The 25038-nt window shown below is 41.8% G+C and overlaps 1 protein-coding gene across 2 annotated transcripts in view; it reads right to left on the reverse strand.

Annotated features, from left to right (window-relative positions):
• LOC142759767 (amine sulfotransferase-like) overlaps nt 1-25038 on the reverse strand; it is a 107379-nt gene that overhangs the window by 18140 nt on the left and 64201 nt on the right. Inside the window, exons 1-6 of one of the 2 annotated variants that reach the window (XM_075862303.1) lie at nt 19421-19474; nt 19182-19357; nt 16250-16458; nt 14699-14825; nt 13144-13238; nt 11846-12026 (exon numbers count right to left, since the gene is read on the reverse strand). In XM_075862303.1, coding sequence (XP_075718418.1) covers nt 11846-12026; nt 13144-13238; nt 14699-14825; nt 16250-16458; nt 19182-19341 — 772 coding nt within the window. In that variant the 5' untranslated portion in view covers nt 19342-19357; nt 19421-19474. Of the gene's footprint in view, nt 1-11845; nt 12027-13143; nt 13239-14698; nt 14826-16249; nt 16459-19181; nt 19358-19420; nt 19475-25038 lie in introns of those variants that run through there. The other variant, XM_075862302.1, reaches the window with a different exon arrangement.

Raw genomic sequence — 25038 nt, forward strand, 5'->3', positions numbered from 1 at the left:
AGTGTTGTACCTGAATTGTACAACCTGTAAAGGTGAGCGCTATCACCTTCCTTTAAATTTTTCTACCTTTTCCATCAGGTTTATCTTGCACCATGTGGCGCTGTGTACTCTTTTTTTTCCCCTTAGGTTGTACCATGTAATAAATCAGGAGTATCTGAGGAGATTTCCCTAGAGGTTGGGATTGTTGATGGTAACCTGGAGTTCAGCCCTGCCATTCCTAATGATTGTGATGAAAATGTGCATGGTGCAATAGATGTGACTGTAGCACCTTTAGAAATGTTGCCCCCTACAGGTCATTCTTATCCTGTAGAAAAGGAGACTGATGTAACGCTCACTCATTCCAAGGAGTTGGGGGAAACACAGGAGTTAGGCTTCAAACTTTGTTCAGTTGATGCTACTACAGTGTATGCTTCACCACTGACATTGTATGTGATATAAAACAGGTTACTAATGGTAACAAGCCGTGTTCAGTGGATGCAACTACAGTGTATGCTTCAGCAACTGACATTGTATGTTATATAGAACTGGTTACTAATATCAACAAGCCGTGTTGAGTGTATGCTACTACAGAGTATGCTTCACCACTGACATTGTATGTGATATAGAACAGGTTACTAATGGCAACAAGCCGTGTTCAGTGGATGCTACTACAGTGTATGCTTCAGCCACTGACATTGTATGTGATATAGAACAGGTTACTAATGGCAACAAGCCATGTTCAGTGGATGCTACTACAGTGTATGCTTCACCACTGACATTGTATGTGATATAGAACAGTTTACTAATGGCAACCAGCCGTGTTCAGTGTATGCGACTACAGAGTATGCTTCACCACTGACATTGTATGTGATATAAAACAGGTTACTAATGGTAACAAGCCATGTTCAGTGGATGCTACTACAGTGTATGCTTCAGCAACTGACATTGTAAGTGATATAGAACAGGTTACTAATGGTAACAAGCCGTGTTCAGTGTATGCTACTACAGAGTATGCTTCACCACTGACATTGTATGTGATATAAAACAGGTTACTAATGGTAACAAGCCATGTTCAGTGGATGCTACTACAGTGTATGCTTCAGCAACTGATATTGTATGTTATATAGAACTGGTTACTAATATCAACAAGCCGTGTTCAGTGTATGCGACTACAGAGTATGCTTCACCACTGACATTGTATGTGATATAGAACAGTTTACTAATGGCAACCAGCCGTGTTCAGTCGATGCTACTACAGTGTATGCTTCAGCAACTGATATTGTATGTAATATAAAACAGGTTACTAATGGTAACAAGCCATGTTCTGTGGATGCTACTACAGTGTATGCTTCACCACTGACATTGTATGTGATATAGAACAGTTTACTAATGGCAACCAGCCGTGTTCAGTGTATGCGACTACAGAGTATGCTTCACCACTGACATTGTATGTGATATAAAACAGGTTACTAATGGTAACAAGCCATGTTCAGTGGATGCTACTACAGTGTATGCTTCAGCAACTGACAATGTAAGTGATATAGAACAGGTTACTAATGGTAACAAGCCATATTCAGTGGATGCTACTACAATATATGCTTCAGCCACTGACATTGTATGTGATATAGAACAGGTTACTAATGGTAACAAGCCGTGTTCAGTGTATGCTACTACAGAGTATGCTTCAGCCACTGACATTGTATGTGATATAGAACAGGTTACTAATCAGTGTATGCTACTACAGAGTATGCTTCACCACTGACATTGTATGTGATATAAAATAGGTTACTAATGGTAACAAGCCGTGTTCAGTGGATGCTACTACAGTGTATGCTTCAGCAACTGATATTGTATGTTATATAGAACCGGTTACTAATATCAACAAGCCGTGTTCAGTGTATGCTACTACAGAGTATGCTTCAGCCACTGACATTGTATGTGATATAGAACAGGTTACTAATGGTAACAAGCCGTGTACAGTGGATGCTACTACAGTGTATGCTTCAGCCACTGACATTGTATGTGATATAGAACAGGTTACTAATGGCAACAAGTCGTGTTCAGTGGATGGTACTACAATGTATGCTTCAGCCACTGACATTGTATGTGATATAGAACAGGTTACTAATGGCAACAAGCCATGTTCATTGGATGCTACTACAGTGTATGCTTCAGCCACTGACATTGTATGTAATATAGAACAGGTTACTATTGCCAACCAGCCGTGTTCAGTGGATGCTACTACAGTGTATGCTTCACCACTGACATTGTATGTGATATAGAAGAGGTTACTAATGGCAACAAGCCGTGTTCAGTGGATGCTACTACAGTGTATGCTTCACAACTGACATTGTATGTGATATGGAACAGGTTACTAATGGCAAAAAGCCATGTTCAGTGGATGCTACTACTACAGTGTATGCTTCAGCCACTGACATTGTATGTAATATAGAACAGGTTACTAATGGCAACAAGCCGTGTTCAGTGGATGCTACTACAGTGTATGCTTCACCACTGACATTGTATGTAATATAGAACAGGTTACTATTGGCAACAAGCCGTGTTCAGTGGATGCTACTACAGTGTATGCTTCAGCATTGACATTGTATGTGATATAGAACAGGTTACTAATGGCAACAAGTCTTGTTCAGTGGATGCTACTACAGTGTATGCTTCAGCCACTGACCTTGTATGTGATGTAGAACAGGTTACTAATGGCAATCAGCCGTGTTCAGTGGATGCTACTACAGTGTATGCTTCAGCCACTGACATTGTATGTGATATAGAACAGGTTACTAATGGTAACAAGCCGTGTTCAGTGGATGCTACTACAGTGTATGCTTCAGCAACTGATATTGTATGTTATATAGAACCGGTTACTAATATCAACAAGCCGTGTTCAGTGTATGCTACTACAGAGTATGCTTCAGCCACTGACATTGTATGTGATATAGAACAGGTTACTAATGGTAACAAGCCGTGTTCAGTGGATGCTACTACAGTGTATGCTTCAGCCACTGACATTGTATGTGATATAGAACAGGTTACTAATGGCAACAAGTCGTGTTCAGTGGATGCTACTACAATGTATGCTTCAGCCACTGACATTGTATGTGATATAGAACAGGTTACTAATGGCAACAAGCCATGTTCAGTGGATGCTACTACAGTGTATGCTTCAGCCACTGACATTGTATGTAATATAGAACAGGTTACTATTGCCAACCAGCCATGTTCAGTGGATGCTACTACAGTGTATGCTTCACCACTGACATTGTATGTGATATAGAAGAGGTTACTAATGGCAACAAGCCGTGTTCAGTGGATGCTACTACAGTGTATGCTTCACAACTGACATTGTATGTGATATAGAACAGGTTACTAATGGCAACAAGCCGTGTTCAGTGGATGCTACTACAGTGTATGCTTCACCACTGACATTGTATGTAATATAGAACAGGTTACTATTGGCAACAAGCCGTGTTCAGTGGATGCTACTACAGTGTATGCTTCAGCACTGACATTGTATGTGATATAGAACAGGTTACTAATGGCAACAAGTCGTGTTCAGTGGATGCTACTACAGTGTATGCTTCAGCCACTGACCTTGTATGTGATGTAGAACAGGTTACTAATGGCAATCAGCCGTGTTCAGTGGATGCTACTACAGTGTATGCTTCAGCCACTGACATTGTATGTGATATAGAACAGGTTACTAATGGCAACAAACTGTGTTCAGTGGATGCTACTACAGTGTATGCTTCAGCCACTGACATTGTATGTGATATAGAACAGGTTACTAATGGCAACAAGCCGTGTTCAGTGAATGCTACTATAGTGTATGCTTCAGCAACTGACATTGTATGTGATATAGAACAGGTTACTATTGGCAACGAGCCATGTTCAGTGGATGCTACTACAGTGTATGCTTCACCACTGACATCGCATGTGAGGTAAATAAGGTTGCTAATGGCAACAAGTCATGTTCTGCCATTAAGCAGGAGCAGGGACCTAACGCTGCTGTGGAGATGACCACTCTTTGGCTAATAATCTTAAACCTGTAGTGTTTGAACAGTGTCATGGAAAATTCTCCCTGGCTAGCCAGTCTGAGCATTTACATGCTGAGACACATGTTTTAGACTCCAAGATGGAAGGGAGTAAAGCTACTGAAAGTGGTGATGTAGCTGATGATACATTGTGTACCACATCCAATGGGTGTATATGTAATGATGCTCAGGTTCTAGGGCTCAGAGCGAGTCAGGCAGATTGTAGTGAGCCAAGTCAATGTACGTGCTCACCCGTTCATGTGCAGTAACTGACGTAACATTGTCACATGAAAGCAAAATGCAGAGTGATAAAGAATCATGTGCTAATACTGCAGAGCAAATAGATGATGGTCTTTCCATAGAGAAAGGTCTACAACCTCATGTTGAGGAGATGGTCGAAGAAGATGACATGTGTGATAGAGAAGAGACCAATTGTTCTGATCCGCGCAGTGACCTGCATTATGTAGCATGTACTCGGGATGAGGTTGATATTATGATGCCCTAGTGTTGGGTAGGTGAGAAAGAGACAAATATGGAGGATGTAAATTATTCCCATGCTGTTAATGTTGGATTAACCCTTTCCCCCTTTGGCCACTTTTGACCTTCCTGACAGAGCCTCATTTTTCAAATCTGACATGTTTCAATTTATGTGGTAATAACTTCGGAATGCTTTTACCTATCCAAGCAATTCTGAGATTGTTTTCTCGTCACACATTGGACTTTATGTTACTGGCAAAATTCGCTCGATACGTTCAGTATTTAATTGTGAAAAACACCAAAATTTAGCGAAAAATGGCAAAATTTTTTATTTTTCTCAATTTAAATGTATCTGCTTGTAAGACAGGTAGTAATACTACACAAAATAGTTGCTAATTAACATCCGCCATATGTCTACTTTAGATTGGCATCCTTTTATTTTTCTAGGTTGTTACAAGGCTATGAACTTTAGCAGAAATTTCTCACATTTTCAAGAAAATTTCAAAAGGCTATTTTTACAGGGGCCAGTTCAGTTGTGAAGTGGCTTTGAGGGCTTTATATATTAGAAACTCCCAATAAGTCACTCCATTTTAAAAACTTCACCCCTCAAAGTATTCAAAACAGCATTTAGAAAGTTTCTTAACCCTTTAGATGTTTCATAGGAATTAAAGCAAAAGTAGAGGTGAAATTTACAAATTTCATATTTTTTTTGCAGAAATACATTTTTAATCCATTTGTTTTTTGTAACACAAAAAGTTTTACCAGAGAAATGCAACTCAATATTTATTGCCCATTTTCTGCAGTTTTAGGAAATATCCCACATGTGGCCCTCACGTGCTACTGGACTGAAGCACCGGCCTCAGAAACAAAGGAGCACCTAGTGGATTTTGGGGCCTTATTTTTATTAGAATATATTTTAGGCACCATGTCAGGTATGAAGGGCTCTTCCGGTGCCAAAACAGTGGAAATCCCCCAAAAGTGACCCCATTTGGGAAACTACACACCTCAAGGAAATTATCTAGGGGTATAGTGAGCATTTTAACCGCACTGGTTTTTTGCAGAAATGATTGGAAGTAGGCCGTGAAAATTAAAATCCAAATTTTTTCAAAGAAAATGTAGGTTTAGCGATTTTTTTTTCTCATTTCCGCAAAGACTAAAGGAGAAAAAGCACCACAAAATTGTTAAAGCAATTTCTCCCGAGTAAAACAATACCCCACGTGTGGTCATAAATGGCTATTTGGAAACACGGCAGGGTTTAGAAGGGAAAAGGCGTTATTTGGCTTTTGGAGATCACATTTAGCAGGAATGGTTTGCGGAGGCCATGTCACATTTGCAAATCACCTGAGGGGACAAAACAATGAAAACGCACAAAAAGTGACTCCATTTAGGAAACTACGCCCCTTGAGGAATTCATCTAGGGGTGTAGTGAGCATTTTGACCCCACAGGTGTTTCATAGAATGTATTAGAATTGGGCAGTGAAAATAAAAACAATTCCTTTTCTTCAATAAGACGTAGCTTTAGCAAAAAAAATGTCATTTTCTCAACAAATAAAGGAAAAAAAGAACCCAACATTTGTAAAGCAATTTCTCCAGAGTACAGCAATACCCCATATGCGGTCATAAACTGCTGTTTGCGTACACGGCTGGGCTCAGAAGGAAAGGAGTGGAATTTGGCTTTTGGAGTGCAGATTTTGCTGGAGTTGTTTCTGGGCGCCTGTGGGACCAAAACAGTGGAACCCCCCCCCCCCCAGAAGTAACCACATTTTGGAAACTACACCCCTCAATGCATTCACCTAGAGGTGTAGTGAGCATGTTAACCCCGCAGGTGTTTTGTAGAAATTAGTGTGCACTCAATATTGCAGAGTAAAAATTGGACTTTTTCCATAGATATGCAAATATGTGGTGCCCAGCTTGTGCCACCATAACAAGATAGCTCTTTAATTATAATGCGGTGTTTCCCGGTTTTAGAAACACCCTACATATTTTGACGGGACATTTGACAGAGCTCAGGAGTGAAAGAGTACCATGTAAAATTGAGGCCTAATTCGGCGATTTACAACGTATTGGTTCACAATTGCAGGGCTCAGATGTGAAATAATAAAAGAAACCTGAGAAGTGACACCATTTTGGAAACTACACCCCTCAAGGCATTTATTAAGGAGTGTAGTGAGCATTTTCACCCACAGGTCTTTTCCATAAATGAATACGCTGCGGATGGTGAAAATTAAAAATGTATATTTTTCACTAGATATGCTATTTCAGTGGCAAATATGTCGTGCCCAGCTTGTGCCACTGGAGACACACACCGCAAAAATTGTTAAAAGGGTTCTCCCGGGCATGGTGATGCCATATATGTGGAAGTAAACTGCTGTTTGGGAACGCTGTAGGGTTCAGAGGGGAGGGAGCGCCATTTGGCTTTTGGAGGGCGGATTTTGCTTGGTAGTAGTTTTGTTTGAGTATTGCTGGTGTTTCCGTTTATGATGTGGTGGCATATGTAAGCTGGGCAGAGTACATTAGGGGCATAGTCAGGTGGTATAATAATGGGGTAAACAATAAAATAATCCATAGATGTGTGTTACGCTGTGAAGCAATCCTTTCTGCACAGGCCAGTGTCGCACTGATAAATGGTGTCCTTTCTTATCCCCCTTTTGGTCCCCACTCCGCACCTTTTCAGTTTGGGTAATTTTGCTGGGAAGTGTTGTCCTGGTATAATACGGGCACCCTCGCTTCTGGCAGATATGTTTGGGCCCTCCCCTTCCTGGTTCAGTAATTTTAGGGCTTTGATAAATCACCTCTTGAAACAGAAGAAATGTTCCCCTCAGACCTGCACAACCGCATTTTTTTCTTTCCTGACTTATTGGAGCCTTAAATAATTTAATTTTTTCATAGACTTAGTGGTATATTATGTATATTGTATATTGGTGCCATCTTGCCGGTGGCTACGGAGGCCGTTCAGGCTCCACCGCCGGGCGGGTCCTGAGCGGCTTCTGTGCTAGGCAGACCGGGAGGCCAGTATTAGGCCTCCGATTGCCATTACAGCCACCGGAACACCGGCAATTTCATTGCTGGGGTTCCGATGAGCAGCAAACACCTTAAATGCAGCGATCGTGTTTGAGTGCTGCATTTAAGGGGTTAATGGCGGGGATCGAAGCTAATTTTGGTCCCCGCCATTACAGCTGGATGTCAGCTGTAAGATACCACCGACATTCTACGATGATGGCACCGACTCCGCTTCTGAGCCGGTGCCCAGCATTTGTCGTATGGATACGGCAAAATGCGGGTAGCACTAGCTTTCCATGACGTATCCATACGACAAATGTCGGGAAGGGGTTAAACAAAAGAAGAAGATGTGATTTTGAGGTGTGTTTAACAGAAAGGAACAAATTGTGTCCCACAATTACTGCAAGAACTGATTGTTACGTTTCTGAGTTTGCTGCAGATCTATATGATTGCAGTGGAGAACATAGTGGTAATGTATACACATCTGTCTCTGAAGTTTATCTTGATCCTATTAAGTTGTCAGAGTACAAAATAGATCTGGTGGATCACACGGAGTCACATGACCGGGATGTATACTCTTTATCTTTATCACTGCAGGAGCAATTGGTTAAAACCTCTGGTAAAGTAACAGATGACGTGGTTGAAGAAACTGTATCTCATAAACATGGATTGAAATGTTGTAAAATATTTGATATTGCAGAGAAAGTGTCTTGTGTCCCTCTCATAGTGGAAAGTACACATATTGATAAGGGAATGACAGACACGAGTCAAATATATGATGTAGGACAGTGCCTCCAATTAGATGGTATATCATATAGTTTATGTGAGATAGTACCCCATTGCAGGAACTTTGACCCCGGGGGTTGTAGCAGTGGCGTAACTACCGCGGTAGCAGCAGTAGCGGCTGCTACGGGGCCCGGGGCTTGAGGGGGCCCGGTGGCGCCGCTAGCAGCCGTTATGGCTACTACAGCGGTAGCGTCGCTACTGTGGGGCCCGCGACGCCGAGCCTTACACAGGCCCTCTCATGCCTGTAGGTGTCGCTAGCACCGGAGGGGGCCCCAGTGCTAGCGGCAGCCAAATACATGTATTAGCACTGAATGGCCGGGCATGTTCCGTGCCTGACCATCCAGTGCCTTACAATGACACTGATTGGCTAGCGGCGCGATGACATCATCGCGCCGCTTCCATGCTTAGAAGGTGCTGATTGGCGGGGCAAGTCATTCTGCCCCGCCAATCAGCGTCATTGGAGGACGCTCGTTCAGCTCCTGCAGACATGCTCAGAAGAGAGCATGTCTGCATCGCCAGTGAACAGCGTGGGAACCGGAGAATGTGAGTATGTCAAGTTTTTGTTTTTTTCCCCTCATAAAAATGTGAATGGCATTATCTATAGTGGGGGGGGGGGGGTCATCTTTATGTGGGCTATTATATATAGGGTTCTATATGTGGGGCAGTAGCTACAGGGGGGTCTATATGTGGGGCAGTAGCTACAGGGGGGGTCTATATGTGGGGGTGTGGGCCACTATATACAGGGGGCTCTATATGTGAGCCATTATATACAGGGGGCTCTATATGTGGGCCACTATATACATGGGGGGTCTATATGTGGGCCACTATATACAGGGGGGTCTATATGTGGGCCACTATATACAGGGGTGGGTTACCTGTGGGGCACTAGCAACAGGGTGGCTATATGTAGTGCACAGTCTACAGGGGTGGGCTATATGTGGGACACTATATACAGGGGGAGCTATATGTGAGACACTATGTACAGAGGTGGGCTATACGTGGAGCACTATCTATAGGGGAAGCTATATGTAGGGCAGCACCGTGGCTCAGTGGTTAGCACTATTGCCTTGCAGCTCTGGAGTCCATATGTGGGCACTATCTATAGGGGCTTCTATGTAGGTCACTATCTAAAGGGGCCACGTTGTGTGTTTGTGACAGTTATATTTAGAGGTGTTGAGAATTGTAACTTTGTTTACAGGTGCAGAAATGTTTTAAAAGTGAGAAGCTGAAGACATCTGAGCGGAAAACTGCAGAAATGGGTCATGGCCGGTAGAAATCCATCATAGATGTCTGAACCGGAGGGAGAAGAAAAGAACTAGAATCTGAGACGTCACCGGTGAGTCACTTAATGTAAATGTTTATTCTGCCTCTAATCAGTAATGTAGTCACTGTATGATCTGCAGCGAGATGATGGGTGATAGGATTTTTTTTGTGAAACCGCATCTCCCAGCATATCCTTATCATTGTTCAGGCCATGCTGGGAGCTGTAGTTTTACGCCGTACAAACCTATACGCAGTGGCGTAACTACCGCTATAGCAGCCGTAGCGACTTCTACAGGGCCTGCAGCATGAGGGGGCCCGTGCCACCCGCCGGCACGGCCCCCTCCCATGGCAGCAGGCTCCGCTAGCAGCCGCTATGGCTGCTACAGCACGACGCCACTGAAGGGGTTGTTCCTACATAAGACATGTATCCCCTAATCACAGGATAGGGGATACATGTGTGATCGCTGGCAGCGATGAGGAGAACGGGGGACCGAAAGTCCCCCCTAAGTTCTCCATGACAAACCTCGGACTTCCGGGGTCTGTGTCGGCAGCTCCGTAGAAATGAATGGAGCGCCGGTCGCGCTTGTGCGCATGCGTGACTAGCGCTCCTTTCATTTTTATTGAACTGCGCAGACGCCGGAAGTCCGAGGTTTGTCATGGAGAACTTCGGGGGACTTTCGGTCCCCCATTCTCCTTATCGCTGCCAGCGATCACACATGTATCCCCTATCCTGTGGATAGGGGATGCATGTCTTTTGTAGGACAAACTATAGGCCGTTTTTTTTGGGGGGGGGGGCTATATGGCGTTATCTACAGAGGGGTTCTGTATGGCATTATCTACAGGGGGGGCTGTATGGCATTCTCTACAGGGGGGACTTTATGGCGTTATCTACAGGGGGTCTGTATGGCGTTATCTACAGGGGGGCTGTATGGCGTTATCTGCAGGGGGCTGTGTATGGTGCTATCTATAGGGGGGCGCTGTGTGGTGGAATCTATAGGGAGGCACTATCTACAAAAGGGGGGGTTGCGTGATACCCAGCAGAGGGGGGGCCCTAGTCAAAAGTTTGCTATGGGGCCCAGTCTTTCCTAGTTACGCCCCTGGGTTGTAGTCAAGTGATCCCACCTATGGTTGTGATCAGAGGGGGAGGTTATGTAGCAGTGCAGCTACTAAGGGGCAGGATTTGGGCCCGGAATTATATATTTAAAAGGTCTGGGTTGCTGGAGTGGAAGAGAATAGTAAAAGTTCCACTCCGTCTTAAGGACACTACAGGGTTTGGGCTGCCTTATGAGTCTGATTAGCTCCCAGCTGTTAAGGCTTCTTTAAGAAAGGTGTGATCTATTCACACAGAGCTCCCAGTCTGAGGAAGACAGGTATTGCCAGCATGTGGGAGTCAAAGAGTTCTGGTAACGTTTGTTCTGATGTGCTGGGCAGAAGGCCTTTCACCCTGATAGCTAGGGAAGCTGTATGTTTAGTTAGAGGCTGGACAGCCTAGGGTTTATTTTTTAACTGTTTTGTACAATTGCTTTTCATGTATGAAGATGATAAAGCTGGTTGCGGCCAGTTTCAGACCGAATCCACTGTGAAAATTCTTAAGTGTGACAACCATCTTACCCTGTGAGCTAACTTAGCCCAAGATCTTACAATATATACACACACACACACACACACACACACACACACACACACACACACACACACACAAACAGGCACACAAACAGAAAAATATACACATACAGACACATATATAGATAAGTAACACACATACTGGAACATACACACTCGGAGACATATATATATATATATATATATACACTCAGATATATATACACAAACACATAAAGACACACATAGGCACTTACCATCAATCCTTGCTGACAAGCTCACAGGCTTCTTGCAGGACGGACTGAGCTTCCTTCTTTCCTCTTGCTTCTCTTGTTTCCTCCGTATGTGTAACAAGGAGCAGAGAACATAGAGCTCAACAACTTGCCCAGTGGCACCCCCTACATGCGGGGAGGCTGCAGCGCCTTGTGCACTAGCACAGTACGCACACTCCTAAGACCAGCCCTGCACGCTACTAAGACCCAGGACACATGCCACACACGCTGCTGAGACACCGGACAAATGCCACACACTGCGTTCAGACAATGGACACATGACACAGTGACATGTGCATCATGTATCTAATGTTTTAGGGACCCAGTCACAACAGCAACCGCTGCAAACCCTAAAGCTACTCCACTGGAGCTGATCCTTCTTTGTGTGTATAACATATGCCATCTCCGACTTTACTTTACCTTTACGTAGAAAATCTCCTTTACTTCCGTCTAAAATTTCACTTGGAACAAATTTATAATTAGCAAGAGGGTCATCTTTCATTTTGTTAAAAGTTGCTCTTTCCACCACTGTGTCTATTGCTTCTTCATCAAGGGTTATGTCCACAAATTTGCATATTTTCAGCACAGCAGATCGAAGGTCCTAAAACAGACCAAAAAATAATTTGAAAACATAGTAGTAAGAGAAAACTAAATGTGGTTTTATGATTGCGAGCAGTATCATATCATAGAGTTATCTAGGAAACCGCTATTCCATCTATGCCAATTTAACAGTGCCATGCTTACATTGAATGGTGCCTTGTGCAATACCTTTTGTTGCCCCCCCCATATGTTGTACTGTTATACAGTGTACGAATAACCAGATTAAACAATGTCTAACTACAAGTGATATACAGTATGGTTCCCAAATAACAGTGCCATACAGTTGCCTTAACAAAAATGCTATACAGTACTGCCACAAACATACATTACAATATACATAATATACCATACATTGCCAAAGTAGCAGTGCCACACAATGTAAATATCCCATACAGTGCTCAAATACCAAAATACAGTGACTGAATGACCGCTCCATACATAAAGTAATCTAATAAATTCTATACAATTTCTAAATAAAACTTCCACGCAATTAATATTAGGATCCATCTGAGGTGTCACCTTCAGTAGGGGCAGATCATGCTCCAGGTGCAGTCATACAGGTTGCACACCCCTATGGTTGGCCCTACAATTATAAAAGATTTGTAGTTCCACGTTTGATGGCAGGTGCTGCAGCTATGAGGACTATCTCTTACCAATTGTTCTGCTGTTGCACTGTACACTTATAAGTGCTGTACATACCAACTATATATGTAGGTTATCCCACTTGCCCATTACCTCTTCTACTCGCCCTTTTTCTGTTGGCTCTGTCCTGGGGCATCTGCATTACTTTAAGGTAAAAAATAGGAAAAGTTTTTTCTTTTTCTTTTAATATTTATTATATTATATACAGTAGGTTATTTCAATGCACAGCACATGGACGAGGAACACGCTCGTCTGAACGAGCCCTAACTTGTTCAAGTACCCCGTTTTGCTCCCTTGGCAATCATTTCATAGATCAATGGCAGGAAACTGGTGCTCACCATGTGAACCGGGGCTACTCTCCTCCAATTGTGCACTGTACAGTTTGTGTATATGAATTCCAAATGAATGCCACAGTTGTCAAGTTCACTTTATACACTGGTCATCTTCTTATCATTTGAAAATAAACCACTAATTACCTTTTTCATTTCTTCGTATGTCACAAAAAGTATGTTAAAATCCTCTTTGTGCGTGTACCAGCCCCTAACATGATCAAACCACGAGCCACCTAAGACTGTAAAATAAGATGACAATTTTCTTTATAGAATTTGCAAATACATAAAAAGTTCAGAACTTACTAAGTTCACATTTTGCGAATCAGTCTTTCCGTACAATATCTTAAAACAAGTGTGAACAGCAGCAACAGATAAATGTTATATATGAATAAATAAATAGGTTTTGTTTTTTTAATTCCCTGTCGTATACAGAATAAGTGTCTTTTCAAACTAAAACATGACATGGAGTAGGTTCACGTTTAATATTATGTCATTTGTATGATAAGCAACAAACTACAAACTCGCATCAGCAAGTACTCTTCATGACAAACTGACAGCAACGTGGCAGTCTGTTGCGAAGGAGATAGGGTATGTTCACACGTGCACGTCCGTTACGGCTGAAATTACGGAGCTGTTTTCAGGAGAAAACAGCTCCTGAATTTCAGACGTAATGGCATGTGCAGGCGTTTTTCGCAGCGTCCATTACGGACGTAATTGGAGCTGTTTTTCTATGGAGTCAATGGAAAATGGCTCCAATTACGTCCCAAGAAGTGACATGCCCTTCTTTGACGCGGGTGTCTTTTTTACGCACCGTCTTTTGACAGCGGCGCCTAAAAAAAATGCTTAGGAGCCGTATTTTCGGTCTTAATTTGAGGCTAAAACGCCCGAATTACGTCCGTAAATAGGGTGTGTGAACCCAGCCTAACTGAGAGAGATCAATGACTCTGCCACCTGTCTTGGTCTCAGTAGGAAACAGGACACCTGATATCCACGGTTATGTTCACATGTGACATCTTCTCTAGCTATTTTTACAAAAAAATGCTGCAAAAATGCCACGTGTAAACATACCATAATAAAACCCTTGTAAACAGGCCACCAGATTTAATTTAGCAAAAACAAAGCAGCAACATTAATTGCTGTATGCTGCATTTTGTTTTTATCGAATCTGGCGTAGTATGGCGGAAGCAGGGAGAGATCTCAAAATTATAGACTAGTTATGTGGTATTACTGTAAGGCTCTGTTCACATCTAAGCTTCCATTCAGATCCGGTCAGATTTGATGGGAAAAACAGTGCTGTAAACTATTTTTCCACAATGGAACCTGAAGGACCTCAATGGGGGCAGTCTGACCTGGTGGCTCCATTATAAATGCAAACCTCAACCTAGATGTGAACAGAGCCTAAGTTTTAGAATACCCTGAAATATTCGGAAGGCAACAGTAACACTAACTCAGAGGTTCCTTATCAATGTTTCATGTACAGTAAACAGCCCTTTAGGTAATTTGTCCCTTAATCCTTATGGAATATATGAAAGATTCCAGGGCTAACTTTAAGAAAAATATTGGGCTGCCCATGATTCTGATTCAGATGAAATAAATACTAAATGTTAAAAGCTATAAAAAAAACAACTAAAAAAACAACAACCTTGCAATTAATTTGCTTATATTCAAATGACAAAAATAATTGTTTGCTTGTTATTACCTGTCCCGGATATGTAGAGGTCTATCAATGTTTCCCAATTTATCGTATGTTTTATATTAGGAATCATTTTGTAGAAGTGATAAAAGGAGACCATTACATCTTTTGGGTTTCGAGCCACATATATAATCTGAAAGAAAAAGTAAAAAATTAGCACTTAGTTACATTGGATTAAAATAACATTGTAATAATGTCAAATAGCTAATAAATATTCAATAAAAAATAGTAATATCATTTTTTTTTTATCAAACAAGATCTAAACATCTAAAGGGGCCTCTGTAATAATAATAATAATAATAATAATAACAATTACTCCAATTTCGAACCAGTGTAGTAATATAAACATTTTTTGCTTCCCCTGGGGTTGCAAAGGTAGAATCAACAGACTTCTGAGTAGACTTCTAACCTGTGGATAGGTGATAATTGTCGATTCTTGGACAAATTCATCTGAGAGAAAGAGGAGAGCATCCTTGACATATGCTGTGCTGCTGGCACATTGACGTTTAAATCTATTTAGTCAAGGAGGGATTCATGGCTATCAATATAAGAGTGCGCGAAAACACAAATACACATGCACATTTACGCACAGGCACTTGAATGACAGTCAGTGCCCTCATATAAAAGTACAGCAAAAAGTAGTTACGCATGCGAGCACACATTCGCTACATAGATGCGTGTATACACTTGCCCACTCACTTCATACATGGATTAACACGTACGTACGTACGTACATGCATGCAAAGACAGATGCACATCAACATACACACACTATCTACATACATGGATGCACACATACCATATTCAAGTATGCACATACTGTATACACATGATCACAACATACCTATGAGAACAGATACTACATATACATAACAAATTCACACACACACACACACACACACACACACACACACACACACATAAAACAGACACTTACACACATAGTAATGACCCCTTACACTGGCACGTAGAAGCAGCACCAGGCAAAGGCAGCCTGTGGTTACTTTATCTGCATTACTATATAAGACAATGCACAGAATCCACAGGAATATACTTCATAAGGAAGTTGTATAATGGTTTAAATGACGTATAATCCTGCCAGCGGCACAGAGGTCTTTGCTCATGCACAGTGTTTTATATAGTAGTATAGAGATAGTAACCACAGGCTACCTCTAACAGAGTCACAATGATTGCATAGGAAGGCTGGTAACCCCCTAACCCCACCTTATGTATACCCCTTTTCTATAAACATATTTTGGTGTTGTGTGTTTTCTGAATTAATTTGATTTATTCCATATTTATCCTTTTACAGTTTGCCCTGTCTGTTTGCTGTATGATAGGCTAAATTGTTTTTATGATGTGGGGGACAATGCTGACAAAATTCATGGGAATTTCAAGCAGAAGATACAAAAAAAATTAAATATAGAAATATTTTCCTTTTTCTTTTTGGTAAAAACTACTCAAAAACCAATATTATGCACTTTAAAACAAAATGCCATGCATGCTTTTCATCAATTAATATGAGAAATAGTGTAAAACAACGCTTATGTGATTTACTTTTCCCATCCTGAACCGCAGATCTCTTGGCATTAGATAATATGGCAGGTGAGTTGTGAAAAGACGAGGAGATGGCCGGCTTTCAAAGTCAACGTTGTTAATATTATATTCAATCCATGGCACTCTTGTCATATTGTCAATATGTTCTGTGCCGTTTCGATGGCCTTCATTAAATATTAGGCTCAGAACTTGTTGTGTCCAAACGGTGCCTGAAAAATAACATCTAGCTTTTATAGTTTTTTGTATTTATTTCTAATACTGACAAGTTGTAAAACAAGATTTTTGTTAAAGGGGTATTCTGGCCGCTAAAACAAAATATACAGCAATAGATCTAGCTTGAAAAAGTAAAGCACTAATTGACTGCTGCTATGTTAATCCAGTGCTTGTCCACGATCCTATGTCATTCACCGTGACCACGAAGTTGTGTAGTACTTAGCGTTAGCGTCTCAGCTTCGCCGCACATGGAAAACTGCACCCCCTCCCTTTTTAATCGGCATGTCACAGTTCATGGGATAAATGGGGCTTCGGTTACCTCCTCTTCTGTATTCAAGCTATAAGTCTAGCCCCGTTTACAATGTGAACAGTGACGCTCTGTCTCTAGCTATTTTATTCAAGTGGCATTGCCACCATATACAATTATGCTATATTGCTAGGATATGCAATCAATGAATGATCGATAGTGACCAACCGCTAGTATTATCACTAACGTTAAAGAGGCTCTGTCACCAGATTTTGCAACCCCTATCTGCTATTGCAGCAGATAGGCGCTGCAATGTAGATTACAGTAACGTTTTTATTTTTAAAAAACGAGCATTTTTGGCCAAGTTATGACCATTTTTGTATTTATGCAAATGAGGCTTGCAAAAGTCCAAGTGGGCGTGTTTAAAGTAAAAGTCCAACTGGGCGTGTATTATGTGCGTACATCGGGGCATTTTTACTACTTTTACTAGCTGGGCGTTCTGACGAGAAGTATCATCCACTTCTCTTCAGAACGCCCAGCTTCTGGCAGTGCAGACACACAGCGTGTTCTCGAGAGATCACGCTGTGACGTCACTCACTTCCTGCCCCAGGTCCTGCATCGTGTCGGCCACATCGGCACCAGAGGCTACAGTTGATTCTGCAGCAGCATCAGCGTTTGCAGGTAAGTAGCTACATCGACTTACCTGCAAACGCTGATGCTGCTGCAGAATCAACTGTAGCCTCTGGTGCCGATGTGTCCTCGCTCGTCCGACACGATGCAGGACCTGGGGCAGGAAGTGAGTGACGACACAGCGTGATCTCTCGAGAACACGCTGTGTGTCTGCACTGCCAGAAGCTGGGCGTTCTGAAGAGAAGTGGATGATACTTCTCGTCAGAACGCCCAGCTAGTAAAAGTAGTAAAAACGCCCCGATGTACGTACATAATACACGCCCAGTTGGACTTTTACTTTAAACACGCCCACTTGGACTTTTGCAAGCCTCATTTGCATAAATACAAAAATGGTCATAACTTGGCCAAAAATGCTCGTTTTTAAAAAATAAAAACGTTACTGTAATCTACATTGCAGCGCCTATCTGCTGCAATAGCAGATAGGGGTTGCAAAATCTGGTGACAGAGCCTCTTTAAGCATGAAGGGACTGTGGTTTGGGAGTAACTCTGTAGGAACTACAGCACAGATTCATTTATATGGGTATGAGTTGTAGTGCTAGACACAGCGTCTGGTCAGGATTGAGGCTATATCCGAAAACAGCAAATTGGGCCGTTGCACATTAGTTCTCAGGATTGGTGGGGGTCTCAGTGGTCGGACCTTAGACCTCCACTGAATGAACACTGATGGCATATCCTAGTGAATCATTCACAATTGCTGTATAGAAAGTCTTAGTCTGTTAGCAGTTGTTTTAAAGGATCCAATTAAGCTCATAAAATGAATACATTGGCTGAAAAGCAAAATAGTGGAAAAATAATGACCACCTCCAACAAGTTACCCCCAACTGGAAATATTACACCATATTAGGAAAGGTTGCATTGATAAAACCTATCCTTTCCATTTTTAATATAAAAGTACAGAGAGAGAGAGAAATTTATCAAACCTTTGCCAGACTTTTGTCACATTAAACCAACTCTCCGTACTTTTTTAAAGAAGTGGCTGGAGCGGAGTTTAAGGGATGGGACCACCCAGAGGCTACGCTACACCAGAAAGAGGCATAAGTTACGTATAGCGCAAGTCTACTCCAGTTCATATCTGGAGTAGATTTGCCTTTCTGGCACACTGATAGACAGAGATATTCCGAATTTATTAATAGGCCTCGCAATTTACCCATAAGGCAACTAACCCTATTGTCCACACTAAGGTATTGAATTGTTCTATTCACATAATTCGTAATAATGAAAATAACCTTTATTAAAGGCACGTAGACTATATTGTAAAAACAACCTATGAGCCCATAGTATGAGTACACACTAAGGGTATGTTCACACGGCAGCCTCCGTTATGGCTGAAATTACGGAGCTGTTTTCAGGAGAAAACAGCTCCGGAATTTCAGACGTAGTGGCATGTGCAGGCGCTTTTCGCTGCGTCCATTACGGACGTAATTGGAGCTGTTTTTCCATGGAGTCAATGGAAAACGGTTCCAATTACGTCTCAAGAAGTGACAAGCACTTCTTTGACGTGGGTGTCTTTTTTACGCGCTGTCTTTTGACAGCGACGCGTAAAAAAAAATGACGGTCGGCACAGAACATCCTAAAGCCCATTCAAATGAATGTGCAGATGTTTGCCGGCGCATTGGAGCCGTATTTTTGGACGTAATTCGAGGTTAAAACGCCCGAATTACGTCCGTAAATAGGGTGTGTGAACCCAGCCTCAGATGTAAGATTCTCTTAAACAGACTACACTAAAAATCTAAAGTATTATTACAGCGCTATTTGATAAAAATTTAAAATCAGTGAACTTACCGGATTTTGGGTAGGTGATAAGAAATACATCATGGTCCCTAATTTTCATATGCTCTACATCATTTATGACTTCAGGTGATGTTAACTTGGCATCAAAGTATATGCCTTTATGTTTAAACAAATAAGTAGTCAGAGTTTCATGAAGTGCATCTCGGTCCATTGCTGCTTCCTCGACCCTATGAATGTATAAATGTGTTATTTTAGGCTATATAAACTTAAAATTAATATTTTTTTATTACCTTTTAGGCAAATGTGGTCTTTTATATTAAGATGAAGCAGTAATAGTTGAGCTCAGATTATGCTTATTTATATAGGACTTATCTAACCTTTGAGTTTGTAATTTTTGGACCAATTAGATTGCTTGAAGATAAATCTATTATTTATTAACCATCCCTGGACTGAATTAAACTTGCAAAGCACAACATGATTTCAGATCTTGTGTGAATAATAATTTATTTAGTGTTAGAATTTTCATTGTAAAAATGATACCAGTCCTCGGGCATGACTCTTTTAAACTTTTTATATAATATGACTTAAAGGCTATGGACACCTTTTGAGGGCATTTTTTTTTTTTTTGTAAATAGATTAGTCAGTGTGTTTAGTGTAACTTTGAAATTTGTCTTTATTGAAAAATCATTTTACTTTTGGAGATACAGCTGTTCTGTATTCTGTCCCGCAGACCTGATGGTTTCATTGTTGGCGGGTCCTGCGTGTCTTTGGCACACAGGAATCACATCTAAGTTCATAACTTAGATGTGATTGGTTACAGGTGGCTGACACGCAGGACCCGCCGACACTGATACCATCAGGTCCGCGGGAGAGACTGATTTTGTGTAAAACGAATGATACAGCTGCTCTGTATAGAGACTACAGAACAGCTGTATCTCTAAAAGTAAAACTATTTTTCAATAAAGACTAATTTCAAAGTTACACTAAACGCACGGACTAATCTATTATTTTTTTTTTTTTTTTTAAATGCCCTCAAAAAGGTGTCCATAGACTTTAGCTGTCAGGATATATATGTTTTTATTTTGCAATACAAGGTATCTCGGGAACCTTTTTCAGTGCATGTATTTTCTCTTGACCTTTACACAGAGGCGTTGCTAGGGGTTTAGCACAGGGGGGGGGACACATTTCAGTGGGCCCCCACACACAGTATGATGACCCCTTAGGGGCCCCTGCACAGTATAATGCCCTTATAGCTTCCTCCACGCAGTATAATGCCCTAAAGCTGGCCCCCTCACAGAACAATGCCCCATTGATGCCTCCTCACAGTATAATGACCAATTAGTGTCCCACAAACAGTATAATGCTCCCATAGCTTCCCCCATACAGTATAATACCCCCATAGCTGCCCTCATACAGTATAGTATAATTATCCTATAGCAGCCTCACATACCTAGTATAATGCCCCCATAACTTCCCCAATACAGTGTAACGCCCCCATAGCTGTCCCCACACAGTATAATGCCCCCATAGCTGCCATAATACAGTATAATTATCCCATAGCTTCCCCCACACAGAATAATGCCCCCATACTGCCCCACACAATATATTGCTTCATAGCAGCCCCCCATATCCATTATAATGCCCCCATAGTGCCTAATAAAAAATAAAAATAAAATAAATACTCACCTATCCCTGTTCCCACAACGAGTGGATCAAATGCCTCTACTCCTCCGGTCTGTGCTGTGTGTTGCTCGGCACAGACAGGTGCGATGAGGTTACTGCATCGCACAGGTCTGCGCCGAGCCACTCACAGCCGGCATTACATAGTGAATGCCGGAGCAAGTAGCCGCCAGCATTGAATTCAACTGTGTCTGCTTCCTGAGGATGTTTGGACATACCACCACTGGGCCCTGGACACCACCCTCTCAGTGGGCCCGGGGCCACCACCCCCTGCTAGCTACGCCTCTGCTTTACAGAATGCTGTTACTAGTCACTTGTTTCAAGAAAAGTTAAAGTGAATCTCCACAGTTTACATATAGAATTATTTTACATGAAACTTAAGTAGCTTTGTATGTACGGTTTATTGCTTTACTTTTCTCTTAATGCCCAACATTTTATTTAGATTATATGTATATATAAACTGTAAAACAGAGAACATATCTGTGCCAATATGTAGAATTAACCAGCATACTGTCCTATAGCAAACAAATACTGTTGTAGGGTATGTTCACACGGCAAACTAAAAACTGCTGTAAAATACGAAGCTATTTTCAAGGGAAAACAGCCTCTGATTTACAGCCATTTTTTATGCATCAAGCGTTTTTGTACGGCCGTTTTTGGAGCAGTTTCTCTATTGACAGAATGAAAAACGGCTTAAGAAAACGGTTCAAGAAGGGACATGCACTTCTTTTTTACGGGGCTTTTTTTCCCCATTGAAACCAATGGGCAGATGTTTGTAGGCGTTTAGCCCCAGTGTTTTCAGCTGTTTTTTGGGGCAGTTACAGGCTGAAAAAATGCCATGTAAACATACTTTTAAGGAGCAGGATGGCAGGAGCTGCTGAAATAGTAACTACAGGGTGTAAAGGTAGTCAAAATTGGATAGTATTTTTAATTTCACAGAGAGACCTAGTCCAGACTAGATATTATCTGAAACACATTGTTTAACCCCTTAATGTCCAGCCTATTTTGGACCTTAATGACCAAGCTATTTTTTACGTTTTTCAATCGTCGCATTCCAAGAGCTATAACCTTCTTATTTTTGCGTCGACATAGCTGTATAAGGTCTTGTTTTTTCGGGACAAGTTGTATTTTTTAATAGCACCATTTTTAGGTACATATTATTTATTGATTAACTTTTATTAACTTTTTTTTGGGGGGGAATAGAAAAAAATCAGAAATTTCGCCACTCTTTTTTGCGTCCTAAATCTACGCCGTTTACCGTGTGGTATAAATAACACAATAAATTTATTCAGCGGGTTGTTACGATTGCAACGATATCAAATTTGTATAGTTTTTGTATGTTTTACTACTTTTACACAGTAAAAACGCTTTTTTTTCTAAATTATTTGTTTTTGTGTCTCCATATTTGAAGAGCCGTAACGTTTTTTTTTTTTCGCCGATGCGGTTGTATGAGGGCTTTTTTTTTGCGGGACGACTTGTAGTTTTTATTGGTACCATTTTGGAGTAGATGCGACTTTTTGATCACTTTTTATTACATTTTTTTAAAAGTCAGTATTCACAGAAAACAGCAATTTTTCCATAGTTTTTTATTATTTTTTTTACGGCGTTCACCGTGCGGGTTAAATAATGTAATAGATTTATAGTCGGGGTCGTTACGGACGCGGCGATACCAAATATGTGTAACTTTTTAACTTTATTTTGTTTTTTTAAAAGTAAAACATTTTGTAAGGGGAAAAGCTGTGTTTTTCATTTTTTTCACATTTTTTTTTGAATTAACTTTATTAAACTTTTTTTCACTTTTTTACTAGTTCCATTAGGGGACTATAATATGCGATTCTGCGATCGCATTTATAATACACTGCAATACTTTTGTATTGCAGTGTATTACTGCCTGTCCGTTTAAAACGGACAGGCATATGCTAGGTCATGCCTGCGGCATGATCTAGCAGGCATTCACTCCAGGCAGCCTGGGGGCCTTTATTAGACCCCCGGCTGCCATTAGAGACACAGACACTCGGCGATCGTATCGCCGGGTGTCGGTGGGGGAGAGAGGGAGCTCCCTCCCTCTCTCCAAAACCACCCAGATGCGGAGCTCGCTATTGAGCACCGCATCTGAGGGGTTAAACGTGTGAGATCGATACTAATATCGATCTCACACGGCAGAGCAGGGACGCTCCCAGCCCTCAGCTGCCTCTAGCAGCTGAGAGCAGGGAGATTTGACAGCTCCCTGCTCTGTAAACTTATTCCGATGCCAAAACGTAAAAAGTCTATGGCATCGGAATAAGGCCCGTTAGTGACCGACGTAGAAACACGATGGGGTGGTCACTAACGGGTTAAAAAGGAATTGGAGGAAAACCGACACACCTTCCTTATTAGAATGGACAAAAGAAGTTAATTTAATTCAATCGCTTGAAAAAACAAAATGGTCGATAGATCAAAACATAGATACACATAACAAAGTTTGGGAAGACTGGACAAAACTTAAAGACTCTCAGTTTTTTAAATCATTATTATAAACACTAGATATTATCAGCCGTCTCACACGGACTCACCATCTAGCAGCGATTAAACTTGTTGATGATTCTTGATTTAATACTTCTGTATCAGATATATCAATGTATACATTTAATCTTGAGTGCTTCGTCAGAGACAAATATTTTATGTTCTCCTTTAATTTTGTTGTTTGTAAGAATTTTTTAATTATATCCCAACCCCCCTTGCTTTGTATACCCTCCCTTCACTCCCTTTTATATACAAAACTGAATAAAGAATTTAAAAAAAAAAAGGACTTTACAGGACTTCCGGGAGGTGGTGCTAGCGCTGGCCGCTTTTTATTGAACTCCTACGCCCGGCCAACTAAATAGACCCTTGCGGCCCTTATAATACAGTGGGCGATACCCACAACCACCCAAACAGTGCAGGATAGTGTTGGGTACATACCGACCGGCTCACTTTTTATCCCCGGAGTCGGACATCTTCATAATTCCGGCTGGACCAGAACGCTGCGGCCTGTACGAGCGGCCATCTTCTTTTTACTGGGCAGCGGCACATGGAGTAGGCGTGAAGGCTGCAGGCAGCCAGGAGGGACAAGTGTCGATGGATACAGCCATCGGTGTGCACACTATATGGATTTATTCTTATAAAGGTTCGCTAATTTCATATTACTGACTCAGTCTATAGCTACCTGTTTATGTATCTCACCTCAAACGGATCTATATACTGCATAGTTGCCAACAGTCCTGAATTTGCCGGGACTGTTCCGAATTTACAAAGACAGTCCCGACAAATTGCTGTCCCGGACGTGTCTAGGCAACTGCTTTATTCAAATGTATCTGCATCCTCAGGACGCAGATACAATTGAATATTATGGCAGAGCATGAAACTATCCGCTCCCTGCTCATTCCTCCAGAAGCAGAATCCCCGTCCAGAGAGTTGCCGTCACTATGGCCGGGGATTCCACTCCTAGAGGTAGCCCGACGTCACTGTCCATATATGAACAATGAGGTCCGGGGCTCCTCCTGGACTGGAATCCCCTGTAGATAATGCCACACACCCCGCTGTAGAAAGTGCCACACACACCCCTCTGTAGAAAGTGCCACCCCCCTGTAGATTTCGCCACACACAGCCCCCTGTGGATAGTGCCACACCCCCCCCTGTAGAAAGTGCCCCCCCCCCCCTCTGTAGATAGTGCTGTCAGGGATCATTACCATGTATATTGTTTGCAAAAATATTATCCTCACACATATGTATATACATTTCAGTTCTTTGTGTAATATACTGATATATATAACAAGTTATTTGTTCATGTCGGACACGCCTATGGAAGACACCGCCCCCTGGAATGCAAGAAAAGTGTACAGAAGAACTTGCAGCTGAGAAGCCGGTGGGGGCTTGGGCACTCCCACATCCCTAGGGAGGAGACATGTGTCTTTTCCTGTGTTTCTTTGTTCTGAATAAAGTTAGTTCGCTTCCTGTCTGATTTGGGGAAAGCTGTGTACCAACATCTCTGGCTGGTTTACTTCTTCCAGGCATGCCTTCAGCTTTCAATTTACAGAGGTGGTTATTCGGTGTGAAATAACAGGGGACGGAAGCCACCCTGAAATACATACCTGACAGTGCAATCCCCCCATAGATAGTGCCACCCCCCTGTAGATAGCTCCTTGCACACCCCAGGAGCAACACTCCCTCCCTCTTGACAGCGTTACACCCCCCTCCCTGTAGATAGCTC

This window comes from Rhinoderma darwinii, chromosome 4 (assembly GCF_050947455.1).
Source record: "Rhinoderma darwinii isolate aRhiDar2 chromosome 4, aRhiDar2.hap1, whole genome shotgun sequence".
In the NCBI taxonomy this organism is placed as follows: Eukaryota; Metazoa; Chordata; class Amphibia; order Anura; family Rhinodermatidae; genus Rhinoderma; species Rhinoderma darwinii.